At 45.4% G+C, this 21,527-nt stretch overlaps 1 protein-coding gene across 1 annotated transcript in view; it reads left to right on the top strand.

Moving 5' to 3' along the window:
* The window catches only part of Tmem132d (transmembrane protein 132D), a 636,462-nt gene that overhangs the window by 282,372 nt on the left and 332,563 nt on the right, over nucleotides 1-21,527 (top strand). The window contains exon 3 of the mRNA XM_042268019.2: nucleotides 12,942-13,088. Coding sequence (XP_042123953.1) covers nucleotides 12,942-13,088 — 147 coding nt within the window. The remainder of the gene's footprint in view (nucleotides 1-12,941; nucleotides 13,089-21,527) is intronic.

The raw sequence follows: 21,527 nt of genomic DNA, 5'->3' as shown, positions 1-21,527 counted from the left end.
GTTTTAAACCCCTGAGACAAGGTTTCTCTGTGTAACAGCCCTGGCAGTCCTGGATCTCACTCTGTAGACCAGGCTGGGCTCAAACTCACAGAGATCCGTCTGCCTCTGTCTCCCGAGTACTGGGATTAAAGGCACATGCTACCACTGTCTGGATTGGCTTAGTCTTGTAGATCAAGGTCCATCACTGAGGGAAGTCAGGTGCAGGAAGTCAAAGCAAGAACTTGAACTGCAGGTCTGCTTGCTCTTCTATACAGCATTACCTCCAACTAAGGGACTCACTTCTCAGCACGGCAGGAACCACAGAAGAACTCTGCTTACTGATTGCTCCCAGACTTATAGTCAGCTAGCTTTCTTATCCAGGCCAGGGCAACCTGCCTAAGGAATGGTGCCACCCACAGTGGGCTGGGCCCTCCTGTATTAATTGGCAACCAAGACAGTTCCCACAGACAAGTCTAATCCAGGCAATATGCCCACGGACGCAGCCCATTCTGTGCTTCTTGGCTAAACCAAGTTGACAGTTAAAGTTAGAGAAGGCTACCCTAAAAAATATTTGTGAAGTGCATATGAAGAATCCTTGAAGCACTTGGCAGAATCCAGGATTGGAAATCACCCATTTCTCCAGCAAGGTGGCCATTGAGTAGGCTTGGCTTTAATTTCTCGATACCAAGTTAGCACACACACATGATTATTACTCATCAAATCCAGACATCCATATATCTGACTCTCAGAATACACATAGCAAAGGACAGGAAAGTCAAGGACAGAAATTTGTAGGACAAGAAGTGTTTCTCACAGTCCCATTCATTCTGGTTTCACTATTTACAACATCCTGATACTATTTTTACTATGAACATACTTAATTAAAAACTATAGCTCCCCCAAAGACATCCTAGAACATGTGCTTTTGCTGGCTGGAGTCCTGCTTTTGATGTGGAAAATGTCCCTCAATTAAAGTATGGTTAAGCAATTCCCTTCAAAAATTGGACACCTCGAGAGCAGCAGAAACCAACCTGCCATTGTAGTAAGTGCGTGGTGAAATTAGGTTTGCGGCTCTTCACAGACCAGGAAATTATGACTTGCCCCAGACCCTGAACAGCAGGCGAATCTCAGCCCCCTGTGCACTGAGATGCACTGAGATCTGGGAGGGTAGGCCATGTTATGAAATCCTGGTGCTGGCACCGTCACCCGAGAGCTGTTTCTCTGTAAATATCTGTCCCGTTTTCTTCGTGGAGATTATCGGCTTGGCTAAATTTGGAACTTCTGCGACAGACTGCAACTTCAAGTCTGCGTCTGATATCTGACGGCGTGCAAGCCTGGGTCTTACTTGGTTTCGTTTTTGTTGGAAAGGGGGTCAGAACTGGTTTGTAATTATTTCAAGATGAGCAAGGAAGAAAGTGAGAATTGATTCCTCGAGGCAATCCTTGTTTCGGATCCAATCAGCCTCAGGTCCCTCTGCTGTAGTCACACGAGGATCATGAGTAGATGAGAAATCTTGCTAGGGTTGACAATCCCAGGCCCCTGAGTGTCCCAGGCCTGGGAACTACACTGGCAGACCCAGAGATTCACAGTTCCAGGCCTTGAGAGTCAATGGCCTACTGCTCTGGGCTTTAGACTCAGACACATGGCTCTCTATACTCAGCTTGGTGACTTATTGCACTGGACATTCATGACCTGGCATGTGGCAGCTGTTGAATCTTCAGCCTCCAGCAGCAACAGCAGTGCAAGCATTAGGATGCTGTAGCCACAGCTACTGAATAGGGGCTTTGGTGGTGCAATGTGCCATTTACTCCCTAGTGGCTAGCGTCAAATCCCTCATGCCTACAGGGATTGGACCTTTGGACCTCATGGCCTGGCAGCGCCTATACCTCTCCAGTAACTGTCATCTCTTGCATTTGTCACATCTTCTGCCTTGACTGTCCTGTCTCACCTTCTCTCTGCTTCCATTCTTTATCCCTTACAGTCCCCATTGTAGATGGTCCCCATCCTCTCCGCTCCATCCTTTCTGCACCTAGAGAAGGTGGTTTGCCGGGAGATGCTGATGTTGGTAAATCCATAAGCAGCATATTCACTTAAGACCTAGTGAGGAGCTGGGAGATGGCTCTGGGGAATAGAACTCCTGCTGTGCAACCACAGGGCCCTAAGTCCACATCCTCAGCACTCATATCAAAAGCTGGGTGTGGCCTCAGGCCCCTGTGTCCCTAGCACTGGGGCAGGGACAGGAAGCTTGCTGGGGTTTGCTAGCCTTCCAGCTTAGCCAAAACCCAGTGAGAGAACTCGTCTTTAGGGAATAAAGCAGGGAGTAATAGAGAAGTGAACCCGGATTCCTCCATGTGCATCCATATTCACACACACCTGCGTTTACATGTCTACCCACATATGTATACCGTTCATCATACACATCAAATGTAAAGCTGTAGTGGTGGACCATTTGAACAGTGTGGCAGTCATCTTTGTTATACTCAGTTACCTGGGACAAACACAAAGAGGGATTACTGACTTTTGGTTCAGGGTCATGGAGGGTTCTGTCCCTCACAATAGGCAAGGCATGATGGAGCATCTCATGTCATGGTGGACAGCAAGGGAACAGAACAAGACTTAGCTCCTACTCACACAGCTCCTGTGACCCACTCTCTCCAACAAGTTCCTGCCTTGTTTACCACAGTAAAGCCTTTCTATTATTGATATATCAGTGTGTTAATTGATCAATCAGGTCTTCAGGATCTGATTACTTCCCCAAGCCCATAAGCTGTCAATCAAGGTCCCCAGACAGGAGCCCGTGGGGGCTGCTTTACTTTCAAGCAATAGCAAATAGCCTCCTGAACTGCTGGGGGGTGGTTTCCCTTAGGGACCAGGGCAATTTGTTTGTTTGTTTTTCCCTGCTCCAGTCCCCAGACAGAGAGCGAATCAAATGAGAAAGAGAGCCCTGAACCTGTCTACATGTTTCCCTCTGCCCACCATGACTTCTAATTGCTGCTTGGCAGGAATGTAAGTCTTACGCTAAGGATGGTCTCTATAGTACTTTCACTCCCAGCTCCCAGCAACAACCTACAGGGGACTTATCAGCATCCCACCTGTGTAGGCACATACATGCACACGTGTCTGTGTGTCTGTCTTTCACTAGTTCTAGGATGGTTGGCACATGGCTTCCTCTCTGTGCATTCCCAGTGCTGTGGAAAGCCCTTGGAAGCCAGATGGGACTCAGGGGGTGTCTGTTGAATGGCTCACTGGGTGACCGAGCGGAAGAGTCACAGCTTGGTTCCTGACCCTGCTCCCACATGCCACTGTCCTCTGGAGACAGTGTGTTCTGCTGGGTGATGGGGGTCACCCCTTGCCAGCATCTACATTGCGGAGTTGACAACCTTCTCTATCCATCTCTGTCACATGTCCCCTGAGCTAAGGTCAGAAGGGAAACAGGCCTTTGGCCGTCTTATTTGCACTGAGTTGTGAAGCAGAAAGCTGGGCCCGGGAGCTGTAAGACTGCAAGAATCTCTAGGCTCTGATGCAGCCTGAAAGAGTCAATGGTTGCTATACTGGCAAAGGAAGCCACTTAGCATGTGCTGGGGCTGCAGAGGCTCTGATACCCAGAAGACATCAGGGGGTCCTCCAAGCAGGCAGCAGGCCTGAGAGGAGACTTCTTACCACACAGGCCCGGCTGCCATGCTCTGTACCTGGGCCTCTCCTTCCCTAAGTGTTGATTGCCTAGGTTGGTTGGCAGCCCGACAGCTTTCTGAATCAGGCTGGGTGAGTTATCTTTGGAGTTGATAAAGAAACCCGAATCATCTGAGATCACAGCAGCGTGCCTCATACATAGCCATCACATGTAGATGTCCAAAGTATGCAGCACTTAACTCAAGGAGGCCCCGTTTATATTATACTAACTTTGACCAGAACCTCCCTGGATGGTGAGTTTTCCAGTTGATGGCCATGTGGCTGACCTGGGTTTTATCCTATTTACATAGCATTACAGATAGTACATGAATAAAGAAGCACGTAGGAGAATAGTTGATAAAATGTTGATAGTGAGGGTGTAGTCATGGACATCTGGCTGTTTTCTTACTTCTCAGTGCATTCATTAACTGGCTCCATCACCCATCTGGCACATATTTGACACACTGAGGTCCTACTAACTAACTAACGGAGTCTCAGAAGTGACCGATAACATTAGGCTAATTCTCTCAGCATGAGTGTATTTGTGCTTGCAAGTTTTGGGGGATGGCGACACAGTACCCTAAATAATGCGAAGGTGGCCAAAGCAAAGCTTTAAGTGGCAGCCTGAACTGGGAATGTCTGTATAACCGCCTTGTGAATAAGGGTGTGGGTGGGCTCCAGCCTGTGATGTGTCCCTGGATTTCACAGCACAGACTCTGCCTTTATGGTCTCTTTGTGTTTTGTTAGTCCACACTTTACCCACAAGTTGTGCAGTATGGGACTTAGCCAGGGAGATATCTTTGTGGAAGCCACACCCACCATAAGACCACACCCCCTTCAGAAGCCAGCATCCTTTTCTGACCACACCCTCCCCTGATGACACACCTGCCTCTTTTGTTGGCTCTATCCCCCTGAGGCATAGGGTCTCTCTCCTTCCTTGTGAACAAATCCTTCTAGGTCGTTGGCTTTTCTCTTTTTAATCTCTAGCAGGTGGCAGCTGTTCTGGAGACACCTATCCCCCCAACCCTGTATCTTAGGGTTTCTATTGCTGTGAAGAGGCACCATAACCACAGCAACTCTTTTTTTTTTTTAAGATTTATTTATTTAGTATACAGAAGAGGGCGCCAGATCTCATTACAGATGGTTGTGAGCCACCATGTGGTTGCTGGGAATTGAACTCAGGACCTTTGGAAGAGCAGTCAGTGTTCTTAACCTCTGAGCCATCTCTCCAGCCCCACAGCAACTCTTATAAAGGAAAGACATTTAATTGGGGTGGCTTACATTTTCAGAGGTTTAGTCCCTTATCATCATGATGTGACATGGTGGCATGCAGGCAGACATGGTGCTGGAGAAGGAGCTGAGAGTGGAGAAGAAGCTCCATCTTAAACCATAGGTGACAGGAAGTGAACTGTGTGCCACACTGGGTGTGGCTTGAGCACATATGAGACCTCAAAGCTCACCTCCATAATGACACACTTCCTCCAACAAAGCCACACCTCCTAATAGTGCCACTCCCTATGACATTATGAGGGTCATCACATTCACACTATCACATCCCCTGTCACGCTTGCTTAGATTGGAATACATAGATCCTGCTGTGGGGTTTGAGCTCCATGTCAGCACATACCCATGTGTCATATGTGATGGAACACCCTTCTAATGTGTGTGCATCCTCAGGTGTGGAGGGGTAGGGGGTGCCAAAGGGCTCATAGGAATGAGAGAATCGCCATTCCTTCTCGACATATTTATTTTTCATTTCGCCTGTGATATGTTGTGTGTCGCACACAGTATTTCAATAGTGAAAGTGCCAGCTTCATCAACACATATGCCGGCATCAACACGGCACATTCAAATATGTTTCCTGCTGGAGGACATGCTATCAAGTTGGAACTGCCTGATGTTGAACGCTCTGTTCTCGCTCTCCCGTCTGTGTCCGTCTTAGCTGCCTGCACCAACTGGCATAGTCCTTATATTAGTGGGTTTTCTGTTGCTGTAATAAAACACCATGACTAAGTGACGGAGGAAAGACTTTGTGTGGGCTATGGTTCCAGTGGGGGGAGCCTCCATAATGGCAAGGATGGCATGGCAGCCAGAGCAGAAAGCTGACAGATCATTATCTTCGATCACACAGAAAGCAGAGATGGACTTGGAAGGCTAGATGCTCTCAAAACCCAACCCCAGTGAAGTATTTTCCCCAACAAGGCTCTGCCTTCCAAAGGTTCCCTAGCCTCCTCAAACAAGGACGATTACCTGGGCCTGTTGGGGAGATTTCTCATCCAAACCACCACTGTCTCAAAGTCAGGATGGAAGAGGCTTGGTAAACACTGTCTCTGCAGCCTAAGGTCTGGTTCTATGCCACTCCAAGGGAACATGAGGACATTACTTTCACAGGATGAACAGTGGCATTTGGGAAGGCTTATGCCTGTTGACCAGTGTCAAGACAGAGCTAGGACTGAACATTATATGACATATGGACTTGAAGGGAAGTGGTGTAGTCAGATCACTCAGAAATTAGAAGTAGACTTATTATCAACAGGGTACCCGGCTACAACGCCCCAGAAAATGGGAATTATTTTCTTTTCGGCCACAGCTAATGAGAGAAAACAAGGGACAGGAAACATTTCCAAAAATTCAGCATGGTATCTATTGACTGGCCTTTGAACGGAGGAATGGATGTGTGCTCTCCTTTATTGATCAGGAGGTCTGTGCAGCATCCATCCCCATGTTCGGTGTCCAGCTGTGAGCATTCCTGCTGCTTTGCAGACAGGAGAGCCTCAGGCAGCTGTGGGTGATGGGTGCTGGTGGTTAGCAGGACTTGGTGCCCTGGGAGGCGAGGCTCTGGAAAAGTTTTTCTCCTTTGGAACTCAGGAAAGGACGCTCCCAGCAAGCCTTCTCTCTTGACCAAGAGGCATCCCAGAGGCCATTCCTTCCACCCACTGTCAGATTCCAGGGAATCCTAGAGCAGGTTGTGGATTACGGACAATGTTAGGCTGTTCATCTCTGCTTGGTAAGTGATGGTTCCAGAACATTCCTCTGGACACATATACTGTACTGGCCACCCAAGGTTTTCCTCTCATGCACTGAACTCTGTATGCACTAAACTTCCGCCAAAGTCTCGCCCCACCCCATGCTTCTTTGTCCCAGTTTTCTCCTTCCATTTTTTCTCTTCTCCTCTCTGTCACACATATGTGCCCTCACAAATTCTAAATAAACCTCACAAGGAGCAAAGATATTCAAATTTCTCCTTTTGAGTCCAATTTATTTTTCTTTCATCTCTTTTAACTTCCATTTTTTTTTCAGCATGCAGGCACTTTTAATAACCCATGTGTCAAACCATTTATAAATGTGTCTTCACTGGGTGCTCACTGGTGGCTGTTCACGTGGGACTTCTCTGTAGTAGTGGACCTGTGTGCGATGGTGCAGGGGGATTTAGCTCTGCCCATGGTGCAGGGGATTTAGCTCTGCCCATGGTCTCTAGGATGTGGGACACGTTTAACTGAGGTGGGAATCCCAGCTCTCCTTGGGAAACACTGCAGGCAGGTTCAGTAGCCAGGTGGGGACTGGCTTCCCAGAAGCCTTTGCACCTGTAACCATATGTGGCCAAGACAGTCAGTTGTTTTCAGTAAACTGTGAGTGCACCCGAGTTTGTGCTGTCCGTCTGTCCTGCCCGTTCTTTGCCACTCCTTTCCTCCCAATGGCTGGGGCGCTCAAGACAGAGGTGCTGCAAACCATGGCCTGGAAACAGCGGGACCAGGATCTGCTCTGATCCTTGAGTATGTGAGTGGATCAGAGCCACCCATCACCAACAAGGCCAGCTGTGAGCTGCTACAGCAGAGAAATGCAATGTCTTATTCCAAAGCAAGCCTATTTTAGGGGTCTCAGACAGCACCTCAGTCAGCCTTATGGCAGATGAAGTAATCACCTCTGGTCCAGTTTTAAAAGGCACTGGATGGGAGGCTGGTGGCTATTTCATAGTCTAAAGGACAGCCTGGGAGAGCTAGATTTAGAAATATTTGCATAAGCTAATATCAGGTGAATTTGTATATATAAAGGACAGGGGCCATTTGTACATGATAGTTGCTAGGGGATAATTTACATATTAATGCAGGGTCATTTGCATATGTTAATGCCTGGGGCCTGTCACATATGGTAGTGCTAGGAGATCATTTGCCTATGTCAATGCTACAGGCTCAATTGCATATGTTAATGCCAGCGACAACCTGCATATGTTATTATTAGGGGACAGTTTGCATATGTTAATACTAGAAGACTGTTTGCATGTGTTGACCTCAATGGACTGGATCCTGGATGGTTGGCATACTTTGAGGCTAAATGATCATTTGCATATGATAATAAATGCCTCATTTACATATGTTAATGTCAGAGACTAGAGAGAAAGAAGCAAGGTGGCAGGCAGGGAGAGAAATGGGTTACTAGGGTACAGTGCTTTGTAAATTCCCAGGAGAGAGCTTTTGGGTAGGTTGGCTTGGGTTAACTGTCAACCTCCTTCACAAGGATCTAGGATCGAGCCCAACATTGCCAGAGGGCAGGTTGCTAAGCATTACCCAGAGTCAGAGGCTGGAATGTGGAGGGGTAGGTGGAGGCACAAACATAGCCACTATGCCCCTGGGTTCAGTGTCCAGGCTGCCAGCTAGTCCTGGCTATTTTAGTTAAGTTCCTGAATCCTGTGCTTGAGGCTGTGGGTATACATTGTGCATATGCCATGTACATAATATAAACATCATACATAACGCATGTGTCTAGACTTCACAGCTTGTTCTAGTACGTTTTAAAAGTACACCATCCCCTAACCCCAAGCAGGTTTTGTCTCTATCAGCCTTCACCGCATGGGCATACTCTAGGGAAAATTATGGCTTTTCCGCTCTCACCATGGTGGATGTGTTATTAAATGTAAATCTACGATAAAGTGTCTTCGGAAATCAAGTGCTGTGTTTATCTCTGGTAATGAGGCTGTCAGGGTAACCTGTATTTATGGAACCACAAGTGGGTTATAAACTTCCATTAATGACTGTAAGGAACCCGCTTGTCATAAACAAAAACGGAACTAGCATTTGGTTCAGACCCAATGATGCCGATCTCCAGAGGTTCTAAGAACTGCCTGCCATGGACTCCCACATACCGCCACTTGTGTCAGAATGATTAACGCAGGCTCACCGTGTTCGCTAAAGACTATGGATCCATCTCCAAGGAGCAGGGAGCCAACCTTGCCGATGTTTGTAGGTGATATTCACACATGGCGTGGTCCTCTACCATGCAAACATCTCTTTCCCACTCCGTGTCAGATTCTTGGGGTGTGTGTGTGTGTGTGTGTGTGTGTGTGTGTGTGTGTGTGTGTGTGTATTTTCTCAGGAAAGTCTGTTCTCGAAAGAGGCAAATCCAGTGTTCTACGGTAAATCTTAGAAAGAATTTCCTCTTCAAAACCACAGTAGCTATAGAAACTTCAGGTCATTCATGGGTTAAATAAATAACCCTGTACATTTGAAAAGCCACTCACCGAGAAACAATCATCCAAATTCTAAATGACCTACTTAGGAATAAAATCTAAGCAAAATATAAGCCCATTATATGTCAGCAAAGGCCTAGGTACCAGCACCTTCCAGATAATAAAAAGATTGCCAAAGCCGGGCTGATGACCTATTTATTTCAAGCAAATTTGGTTCAATAGAATTCTAGCGCACAGTAATTGGGACAGCCTCTATAATCCATTCTAACATATCTCGAAAGAATAGCTGTCCACGGTGAATGAAATTTTACACTAGTAGATCTGTGTGTGTGCTCCTGTGCAGTGTGTGCAACACTGCACAGGAGCACGTGGAGGGCACACGCTGATCCCAGGGGTCTTCACCTATTTCACCTTGCTTTTGAAATTGCAGAGAGACCTGGGGCTCATTGATTTGGCTTAGACTGGCTGGCAAGCAAGCCCCAGTGATCTTCCTGTCTCCTCTTCCCCAGCCCTGGAATTCCAAGTGTTTCCTCTGTGCCCAGCTTTTATGTAAGCGCTGTAGATCGAACTCACGCTTGCTCAGCAAGTACGTTCTGCATTGAGCCATCTCCTCAGCCCCTTTACCAGCATGCCTGACTGCCTATAATTTAAGTCGAGTTTGTACAAAGTAGAAGCCAAAACTTATTTAGCTAGAAGATTATCCTGAGCATACAGTCTTGTACATAACACCTCACCTTTATGAATGATGTATCCAAAACATCTGCTCTTGTAGTCATTTGAAATACAAAACATGGGCTGGGGATGTCACCTGGTTATAGAGTGCTTGTCAGGCATGCCAAAGGCACTGGGTCCCATCCTAACACCAGAAGGAACAAAACTCCCCCAAAGCACATTCGTTTCCCCCATGGAAGTGATGCTGTACACTACAATCCATTTCTAAAACTACTAGTGTTAGCACCCAGGGCTATCCATAAGTGGTCAATCCCCCCTGTTGTTATAGACTAATGTGTGTACCGGGGCGGGAGGGGGGGTGCATTATATTATTAGGATTAAAGGAGCTGGAAAAGGCCAAACGGGGAGCAGTTGAGTCTGACCTCTAGGCAGGACTATGTTTATTGACTGAAACACAGTGTTCGGGTCATCTCAGATCTCACCTACATGTATGGAAGGGCTGTAAGTCTCATGTCATGTGGGTCGATGAGAGAGAATTCCCACAGAAAGAAGCTGGTTGTAACCTTTATAAGGGAGGAAATGATTCACAGAGACCATAAGGGGATCTGGGAAGTGTAGTCTTTCAGCAGGAAGCTACCAGCTCTCAAAACCCCCTTCAGGTCCAACAAGTCACTAGGAAGATTCAGAGGGCTTCCCCTGTAGTCATGTGTGCTGCTCAGCTTGATGTCTCGAAAAACACATACACTAAAGTCAACAGAGGGGGAAAGGACATGGACCATGTCCAGAGGAAGCCAGGCACAACTTTCCAGAATCCTCATCCTGTGAAGCCACACAGCATGACCCTAGCTCCCCCAAACAAATGGCTGTGCAATGTTGTGTTCAGGGTTGAACATCGAGGGAGGAGGTGTCCCTCAGCCCAGAAGTGCAGGATTCTACTGGAGACTAGGCACATGGTGCCCTCTGCCTGGCAAGTTGCTAACACTCCCGGCCCTTCTAGGTTACCTGGTGCTGCCTGTGAATCATGGTGTCTGCATAGTGTAAACCCAGGCGTCCCACTCTTCTCAGCTAAGGAATGCTGGAAACTCTCCCAGGATCCTGTTCCCAGTGCCACTGCCAGTCTTCCTGATGGCCTTCCTGGAGCATGGTGACTCCATGTCCTCTCCTGCAGATTGTGTGTAAAATTGTCCCCAGTGGAAGTAGAAATAGTTACGGACAGGCATGTCTCCATTTTCTTCTATGCCCCATTCCTTGAAGATTTCAGAGGTGCAGACAGGAACTGGGCAGAGCATGTGACACAGACTGTTGTGAGTACCTCCATCTTCTCCCCAGGAGAACAGATGCCTCCAAACATCCCTTGGGACCTTAACTTCTAAACTCTTGATATTCTCCCCCAAGGAACAGGAAAGGGAAGACACAGTGGGAAGGAAACACACGCTTTCTTCAGATCTACAAGGCAGTTTGTAAATCAAACTGTGAAAATTACTGTGTTGTCCTTTTGCCTTTTCTCATCGCATGTAGGCTTTTTTTCTTTTGAAATGTCTTAGAAAGAAACAAGGGCATGAGTGCAAAGAGGGCCTCCATCATCCAGCTTCTGGGCAAGGGCAGGGGTATTTGTACTTTGCAGAATAGCCCATGGGACCATGAGTTCCCCTTCCATGATGGAGGGAGGGGAAGGGGCGGGAGAGATGATAAATGGAGTCTCAGATGGAAGGTGAACTGCCTTGGTGAATATGACCTTGGCTAAATCATGAGTAGATATTGGGTAGCAAGCCAACCAACGCTGAGCGAGTAGCAGAGACAATGGTTACATTTAGTTTTATCAGCTCTAATAGCAGAAGCTCCCAGTGATACAGGGAGAGCCCAGAGTGTTGTCCTACCTGCAGCTCAAGGCCTGTTCCTCTACTCTGGAACCATGAAAGAGATAAACTTTCCCATGGCAACGGACCTAGCAGGGTATTTGAGGGTGAACTGTTATAGGGCCATAATGGCTTTACAATAGCATCCAGCTGATGGTAAGTAATTCATAGGACAGAGGATTATGATGATGATGAAGAAGATGGTGGTGATGATGAAAGAGATGGTAGTTGTGATGGTAATAAAGATGGATGTAGTGATGATGATGATGATGATGATGATAATGAAGATACTGTAGTGTTGTTGATGATGCTGAAGAGGGCTTTGTGACAATGAAGAAGACAGGGATTGTGGTGGTGATGAGGATCAAGATGGACATTGTGGGGATGGGGATGAAGAGAGAGGTCGTGGTGTGATGACGAAGATTAGGATTGTAGTGATTGATGATGATAATGATGAAGTATGTGATGGTGGTGATGGTGAAGGGAAGTTTGTCATGTCATGGTGATCATGATGATTGAGTTGTGGCGATGAAGAAGAGATGATGATAATGATGGCGATTGTGGTGGTGATATTGATTGAGATTGTGGTGATGATGGTGATGATGATGGTGATGGAGGTTGTAGTGGTAATGATGAAGATGGGTTGCATCTATGATGATGATGGTGGAGGCTGTGGTTATGATGACAAAGATGATAAGAATGTCAGGAAGGAACAGAAACGTAGAAGTTGGCTAGCCCTGTTCAGCCTAGCACCTCTATGCAGGGACCCATGAACATCCCCTCACCTGTCTGAGCCTCAGTTCTCCACTGTGGAACTCAGACACTGCTGGGAAAAATCAAGTGTAGTGCTTAGTGTTCATAAGGTCTGCTGCTCAGGACCCTGCCGCTGCAGATGCTCCCTTATTATGAATGTTACCTCTGTAAATTTGGCTTACTTCCATTTCCCATTCAGTTTTTTCACTATGAGGGATTTCAGGTAGGTTTTATTGTTGTTGTTGTTTTGTGTGTTGTCTTTTAATTAATAGAGACATTCTGTTTCTATATGTAACAGATGTTTGCTGAAGGCCAGCACATTTCGCTAGCTCCTTCTGTAAAAGCAGCGATAACTGAGGGATGGGATGGGGGACTAGACAGATGGATCAGAAGGTGGTTGCAAATTTGTGTTTAAATCTAATTCCCCATGAGTTCATACCTGCAAGGCTACAATGTGCAAATGTTCACCACATCCCTGGTACCACTGCTGACCTGGACCTGGGGACTTCCCAGGGCTGTCTGAAACATTCACTTCCTGTCTCCCACAGGGCCAAGGTTAAGAAAGGAGTGAGCATCATTGCGGTGAGAGCCAGCAGCCCTTCCATCTGGGATGTCAAGCAGAGCTCGGAGTACACTGGGAAGTATGCACCAGCTGTCATCGTTTGTCAGAAGCTAGCTGCTGGCTCAGAGAAGAGGTAAGTCCTACCTGGCCTGTGCTATGCTCAGATTCTCTGCCTTGGTGGCTTCCTATTGCTCTGAAGTTTGCTAGCTGACTTTATTGTGATTTGTATGTGGTGTGTGCAATCTGCCATTAATGTCTCTGGGTAAAATAGGTGGAGTCTTCCAGATGGGGGCGGTGGGGCATCCTGTTCATAGGGCCATAGAAACTTTATCATGTGCAAGGACCTCTCCATGTAGTGGCATCTAACATTAATTGGAGTTGTCACTTCTTTCTAGTTCACATCAGAGGTGTCAGAATTGTAGGGTGTTTTTTTTTTAATGTATTTCCACATGTGTTAAACAAGGTAGCGTTCACTCTTACAGGCAGGGTACATGCAGCCCACCTTTACGGATCTGATGTCAACGTAATGCATGTGATTGTATTTGTGCACAGGCACTTTCTGATGGAACAGTGAGCCACCTGCTGTGGAATTACAGGCAATCGTGAATCACTCTAGGGAGAAATTAAAACCCGGATCTGCTTCTGATAGCCACCAAATTAGAAACAGGCAATTCACAGCTGGGCAAAGAACGGCTTGGCGACTTAGGAGTTCTTGATTTATTCCTTTCTCCCGGAACCTCATTTGGGGCTTCGGAGAATTCCTAGTCTGGTCACATACATTTTCTTTGTCACTTTTACATTTCTTCTGGATCTCCGTATTACTGAAAAATAGAGCAAAAAAAAAAAAAAAAAAATCAAAGGATGAATCTAGCAAGGTAGCCCATTGTTCCTGGAGTGCAGTTTCAAAACTCAGTGTTTGGAAAATACATCTATTTCCCATAACACAGAGGTGATGAATCTCACTTTGTGGCTATTACTGTTTTGTTTTATTACTCTGCCCCCCCCCCATTATCAAAAGCACTTGAAACCAATTCAGGGATCGTTCGGCTTCAGTCTGTCTCTGTGCTTCTTTACCTGGTGTTAATTGGAGGAATCTGGGTCACCTACAACAGTCTGTGTCCCTCTCTTTTTTTTTTCCTGACTGGAAAAGAAAATGAGAAGAAAAGAGGAAGTCGGCGTTTGAGCTCTGCCCTGAATGTTGGCGTGGTAGGAGTGGGTGACACAGAGAGACTTGGGGGTCTTACATGTGATCTTGGCCCAGTGTGCCCGTGCGAGAGATCCAGTTTGCAAAATGAGCACCATCCTCACGTAAAGTGATTTTGTCAAGTAGCCAATAGTCATCCGGGGGATAGATAGGCACATGTGTGTCAAAATGGGTGACGGTAGACAGAGTGATTGGTGGATATGGAAGTGTGGATTGACTTATCGATGAATAGATAGATGGTATTGTGGTTTGAATGTGAAATGTCTGCCATAAGCTCGCTCATTTGTTTGAACAGGTGAGTCTTCAGCTGGTGGCCTGTTTGGGAGGTTGTGGGAAGTTCTGGAGGAAGTAGATCACTAGGGGTGGGCCTTGAGGCTCTGTTTCCTGTCTGTTCTCTCCTTCCTCATTGCAGATGCAATGTAACTGCCCACCTCACACTTTTGTTTGTTTGTTTGTTTGTGTTCAAGACAGGGTTTCTCTGTGTAGCCCTGGCTGTCTTGGAACTCACTCTGTAGACCAGGCTGGCCTCAGACTCAGATATCTGCCTCCCTCTGCCTCTCAAGTTCTGGGACTAAGGGCATGTGCCACCATGCCCAGCCCACCTCACACTCTTGCCTTTTCTACTGCGATGGACTGTTTCCCTACTTAAGTTAGGAGTCAAAAGAAATCTTTCCTCCCTTAATGTAAGTAGAGTTTTTCCATCCCAAGAGCTTCTTCCAAATTACCACACAGAGGCTTATATTAATTATAAATGCATGGTCCATAGGTCAGGCTTGTTACTAGCTAACTCTTATACATAAACTAACCCATATTTCCTATTTATGCTCTGCCATGTGGCGGTACCTTTATTAGTTTGGAATGTTCATCTCCTGCTCCCTCTGCTTCTGGCTGGTGACTCCTCTGACTCTGCCCTTCTTCATCCCAGCATCCTTTGTTTGATTGTCTCACCTAACTTTCTCCTGCCTTGCTATAGGCCAATAAGCTTCTTTATTAACCAATAAGATTAATACATATTCACAGTGTACAGAAGGATTATTTCACTGCACCTTAAGGTGTTTGTTATAAGGTATTTGGCCTCAATTGCAAGAAAAGTAAATGGTACATATTTAGATAAATAGATGATGGATGGAAGGATGAAGGATGGATAGATGGATATATGGATGGATAATGGATGAATGGACTTGGCTGGTAAGATATCTCTGCTGGTGATGATGATGATGGATAGATGGATGGATAAATGGATGACTAAGTGAAAGGATGAATGAATGATAGATAGATAGATAGATAGATAGATAGATAGATAGATAGATAGATGAATGGATAAATGAGTGAAACCATGAATGGATGATGGATGATGGAAGAATGGATGGTTAGATGCTTTACTAGATAATTGCTTTTATTCTCTACCACAAGAGGGGAAACAAGTAGGGGAAAGGATCCCAGCCAATGTACTTCCATTTTCCCTTGTGCCATTGTTTGCAATCTACTGTGACTCATTGATAGCAGCAGTAATGTTGTCCATGGATACAATGGGATTTGAACTGCCATAAGTTTTTTTTTATTGTCTTTATGCTATGTATTTTTTCATTAAAATTGGCTGAGTTCATCTTGGGCACAAAAGCGAAGAGTAGAGTGCTCTGAGGGAGGCACTGTACAAGCTGCCTGGCTCTGGCTCTGACAAACCAAGCCTTCTAGTTCATTGCATCTCCAGGCCATCTCTAAGCACTCTAATGTGTGAAGTAGCTCCTGTCCTGTGCCTCTGTCAATGTCTCCTTTAAGAAACAAGACTCTGGTAGACTACCCACATATTTCTCTCTGAAGGATATAGCGTCATTATGCCACCCATTTGGAGAACTTTTCTTATGCAACACTTGGTTCATATTTATGTGGACAGATAATGGAAATAAAAGCATGCATGACCCCGTGTATGAAGTACCCTATATAAGTGTGAGGACACAGTATATTAAACATATGTCTATGACATGCTAGTGATATGCTTGTGCAACTTGTTAATGTATACCTTCTATAGGATGGCAACACACACACACACACACACACACACACACACACACACACACACACCAGTGTAGGGTCCTAATGTGACAGGTCTGCAGATGGAGCTTCATGAAGAAGCCTAGACCAAAGGCTCCTTTGGTGTCAGAATCACGCCTTGCTTACAGCTACATCCCCAGCTTCTGTGGCAATGCCTGGTATGCGGGAAAATGCCTATAATTGCTCGATAAATTTTAATCAAGTCTGGAATGAAACTATCTCTGTTCACATATGCATTAGGATACAAGTCTAAATGCATACTTATGGAGTGGTCTCTGGTTTATGAGTTCAAAGACGTCCACTCAAGAAAAACAGAGAAGGATATTTATCTGAGCAGATGCTGTCCCAGAAAAAAACTCCAGAGGAGCTTGACACCTGAGACTCCTGCAGGCAGAGCTGGGGATCTGGGAAAGGTTGAATATGAATTAATTTCTACAGTGAACCATTTGGCTGAGGTTCCCCCCCCCCCCCGTGACTCTGTGTCTGTTTTCTACTTAGCAAAATGTACATAATGAAAAATAGATATTTTTATTACGTACCACGTATTTATTAGCATCTTTCATAGTTATCCCTAACTAACCCTCTTCAAAACCTTTCATTTTATACTTCTGTCTTCACAGAGTTGAATCAGGGGAAACCTTGGTCCATTATTGCAGGTGGTGCTGAAGCGAGGCAAGGTCTTTTTTTTCTTGAGGATAATTGGAAAAGGTTTCATTGAGTGGACGCTTTGATAATGCTGGTAGGTTTGGCTTGAGGGGCTGTTTGGCTTTATAAATCCTTCCTTCTCTCTGGCCGTTTCTCAGTTATCTTAGGACTCAGAGCTCAGCTGTTGGCACCTCAGGAGAGGCAGTCTTCATTAGCTGGAGAGCCATAGATTGTGTGTTGCTGATAATCTTGCTCGGATCAGGAAGCCGCCTTAATGAAGTGAAGTCGCTGTGACAGGTGCAATTTCATGGGTAAGGAGCCACTTTCATATCAGCAATGAACTCAGCAGGAGTTAGTGAAGATCTCTTATCGGCTTCAAGTTCATATTTCTTGTTTGAAGAAGTTTGTTTGCCGAGAGTCTCATCTTAATGCTGTTATCTCGGCGATCAGATCTGCTTTGATTTGCCTTCTTGGATCCTGAAACCACAGCAGAATAGCTAATTGCTCTCTGCCCCCAGATCCCATTCTGCATTTTCAGAGACTCGCTGTCCATGGCACTGACTTAGATAAATATGTACAAAGCCTGATGTGTAAAATTCTCTCATGGATGGGGGTTTCCCAGAGGTTCCCATGGTGAATCTGCAAATGATGTTCTTGGCACACAGACTTAAGTCTGAATACACTTGAACGATACCAGCCTGCATACTTCTGAGTTCCCTAGCATGGCTGAAGCCTGGAGAGGTCTTCACCTCCTTTAGAGAGAGAGGCTATGAGAAAAGCTACCCATTGGCTCACTCTCTGGCTCATGCTCAGCTAGCTTTCTGGTCTTAGGAGACTGTGTGTCTTTGAAGCCTTGGTTTCTTGACAACATCTTGTAGATAGGCAGGCATGCATCACAAGAAATCAATCTTGCTCATAATGATCTTCTATTTATTCCATGCCATACTGATTTTCCACTTAGTGTAGATAATGTGTTTCATTTTAAAACAAATATATTTAAAATGATAGAATGAGCTGCATAAAAGAGGTAACTGATGTTTAATTTGTATTTTAGATATAGATAGCTGTGTTTGAATTCATGAAGCTATGCTAAAGTGAGGCCTGACAGACACATATCAAACTATATTTGTTAAGATTAATGTTCTCGTTTTCTGTGATAAACACCATGACCAAAAGCAACTTGGGGAGGAATAGATTTATTTGGCTTACACTTCTCAGGTCACAGTCCATCATTGAGGGGGATCCAGGGCAGGAACTCAATCAGGAACCTGAAATGGAAACCAAACCTTGGAGGAGGATGCTTGCTGGTTCATTCTGTGGCTCATGTGCAGCTAGCGCTCTCATGCAGCCCAGAACCCACCTGCCTAGGGAATGGTGCCATCCACAGTGGCACCTATATCAATCATCAATTGATGTAATCCCTCCCAAGCATGCCCACCAGCCAATAGGATTAACACATATTTTCACTTGAGAGTCCCTCTTCCCTGGGTGAAGAGGTTTGTGTCAAGTTGTTAATAAATGGCTTGAAATATGATAGCCATTCACTTCTTAGTCATGTGACAAAAACAATGAAGATGGCCAGCTGGGAGAGACACTGCCGTTCCTGGTACTGTTTTGGGTTCCCAGGCATCTGCTATGTTAGCGCACCATGTCAACTCACGGCTTATATCCTCATAGATTAAGATAGCTGCAGGAGTGCCAAACATGGCATCCACATGGCAGGTCAAGTAAAAGTGACAGGAAAGGATCACTTTTAAAAAGTGACCTTCCTGGAAACTTCTGCCAACCTCTACCTTCTCTCCCTTGTCAGAATAGAATGACATGGCTATGCCAGGCAGCTGAGAAAAGTCAGGAACTAGTTATTTTATTTTAGACCATGTGCCAAGTCAGAATCAGTCTTCTGTCCCACAAACAAGAGCAATATGGGTGGCATGGTGACCGGCAAACATCTCAGTAATTTACAAAGAAGAAAGATAGTGGGGATTCCAGCGGATGCTTAGATGAGGAGAGCATGCCTGCCTCTCATTCACCATCCCCACCATCCCTTGTCACATTTCCATGGAAACCTACATCAGCACTGAACTCGGAACTCAGGGAATGCTCTCGAAAGATCAGACTGGAGAAGACAAGAGTCAGCCAATCTCAGTTGTGCCTTAAAAAAATGTAAAAGAATGTGAGTAGAGACCAATACACAAAACATATCAGGAGTATGTACACATGCAAACAGATACAGGGGAATTACGATGCCTGAAAGAAATAAAGACAGACCCCCAACAAATCAGATTCCCCCACATGAAACAGCTCAGAGCCTGTCAGTGTTCTCAGATTCAAACTGAGCACCATGTCACAAAGACAAGTCAAACCTGTAGGAAGAAGAAACTTCTGGAGGTTGGGAGGATGTTAAAAGATAAAAAAAACATCACTCACTAGACTCACTTCTACAGGAAGCAAACCCATTGTAGTGGAATAAAGAGCACCAGGAGATAGAAATTCTAAGAACCGGAATGAGAAATATATAAAAATAAGAAAGCGAAAATCACACATTAGTGTAAAAAAGAAAAGAAAAATGACAGAAGTAATATGATGTGGCAGACACAGAGTGACAATTAGGGTCAATAATTCTTCTATTAAACAGATGCCCAGAACAGAAAACAAGCACCCACAAGAAATGTGTGCATATGCATGTTTGCAGAGCCAGGCACTATGCTAACCAGAAGCTGGAAATCACTCAGTGATCTAAAATCCAAAGAGGAGATGGATAGAATGTAGTAGATCCAGAAGTGGAATATTATTCAGTAGAGAAAAGAGAGGATCGGGATATGATACAGTTGGGCAGGTCTTGGAAATATTATGTTATATGAGTTGAAGTGTGCACTTTAAAATGGTGGCATTTGTGGCGCTCATGGCCCCAGAGGTGAGCGTACTACAATTATTCTGCTAAATGGATGTAGTATCAAAATTTCCTCTAAATTCATCTCTTCTACCTATAGATCAGTGATGCTCTCAGAGAAGTTTGTGGAGAGGGAGGTGGTTAATGGAGAAACTTGCAGTGCCTTTAGACATGACTAAATCTACACTCTTGAACTCACAGTAGCTGTGGTTCTGTGCACAATTGGGCCAGTCAACATTCTATCATGGTGTGGGAAGGGCTTCATGAACCCCTCACCCCCAACTCAGGAGCTATTGGCTTTTGATGGCTGATGGGGGGGGGGAGAGTCAGTTTTCTTTTAAGGGTTTGGGTCCTTGTAGGTTGACCATGCTCTACTAGATGACCCCATATCCAGGAGTATATGAGAAGCACAAATTGGACTTGATGGGAGAGAAAGAAAGGGCAAGGGACACATGAAATATTCAAGTCAGGAAATACAAAGAGTCTAGTTCCCTTGTTGTTACATGGCTCTCTTTAGGAATTCTCTGTTCTCTTCTTCATATTGTATCGAGACCAAAAAACATCACCTGTGTACACACACACAGAAGCAACTCTGAGGACCATGCATTGAGCATACCTGCAAGGGGAGTGTGGGTTTTATACTCAGATCCTTTAGGCTAGATCTTGTCTCTTTACTCTGAATCTAAATTCTCCAACATGAGCATTGAAGCATGTTAGTCATGCACAAAGTCTATGTTGAGGATGGACGGTGCTGTCTCTATGTGTTTAAACTCAGAGTCCACCAGGAGCCTTCCCAACCAAATGTGTTTTTAGTAGATTCTGCTTCAGGGACATAGCACATCACAGTTGTTTCCTGTGCTCCTGAATGGCATGATCCCTGGGTGTGTTGGCAGAGAAGACATGGATACAATAAAAGAGATTTCCTAGGATGAGGACAGGAATGATGCTGTCTCATACATTGCCAGAGAGCTGTAAGAGGATCTGTCCACTGGAGATGTATGCATGGGGATGCTGTTGTAGAGGCCTGTGACTTGAAGTCACAGGGCCCATAGTGGTGGCCCTGGGCCATGTCTGTTGCAGATGTAGGTGGGAGACATGGGGGCCTTTTGGAAATAGCAGAAAGTAAAAAACTAGCGACATGTTCATCAGAGAGCAATTAGTTAAGAGTTAAGAGGGGTGTCTGTCATCAGTGATGAGAGGTGGCCCCATCCTGTTTATCAACACCAGGAAATACCTGAACATGTTGAGGCAGAGAAATCTTAATAATGACATTATCTTAGTCTGCTTTATATTGCTGTGACAAGGCACCAGGGCAAAAAGCATCCTGGGGAGGAGAAGTTTTAGTTTACAGTTTATCATCTATTAACCAGGGAAGCCAAAGCAGGAACTCAAGGCAGGAACCTGGAAGCAGGAGCAGATGCAGAGGCCATGGAAGAGTGCTGCTCACTGGCTTGCTCTTCATGGCTTGTTCAACCTGTTTTCTTATAGCACCCAGGACCACCAGCCCAAGCTGGGCCACCCCATATCAATCATCAACCAAGAAAATGCCCCAAACACTAGTTGACAGGCCAATCTTCTGGAGGTATTTTCTCAATTGAGAGTCTGACTCAACTTGATGTAAAACTGGCCAGCCCAGTCATATAAAAACACTAACTCTTTGCTTCTGTGTGTTTATATCTGTGAGTAGACCAACATGTATGTGCCTGTTCATGTGTGTCAGGTGCATGTACACGAATGTGGGGGTAGAAATCAGAGGTTAACTTTAGGTATCATTCCTCAGG

The sequence above is a fragment of the Peromyscus maniculatus genome, chromosome 23 (assembly GCF_049852395.1).
Source record: "Peromyscus maniculatus bairdii isolate BWxNUB_F1_BW_parent chromosome 23, HU_Pman_BW_mat_3.1, whole genome shotgun sequence".
NCBI lineage: Eukaryota > Metazoa > Chordata > Mammalia > Rodentia > Cricetidae > Peromyscus > Peromyscus maniculatus.
The sequence above is the reverse complement of the archived record's forward strand: the minus strand, read 5'-3'. Positions and strand labels throughout refer to the sequence as shown.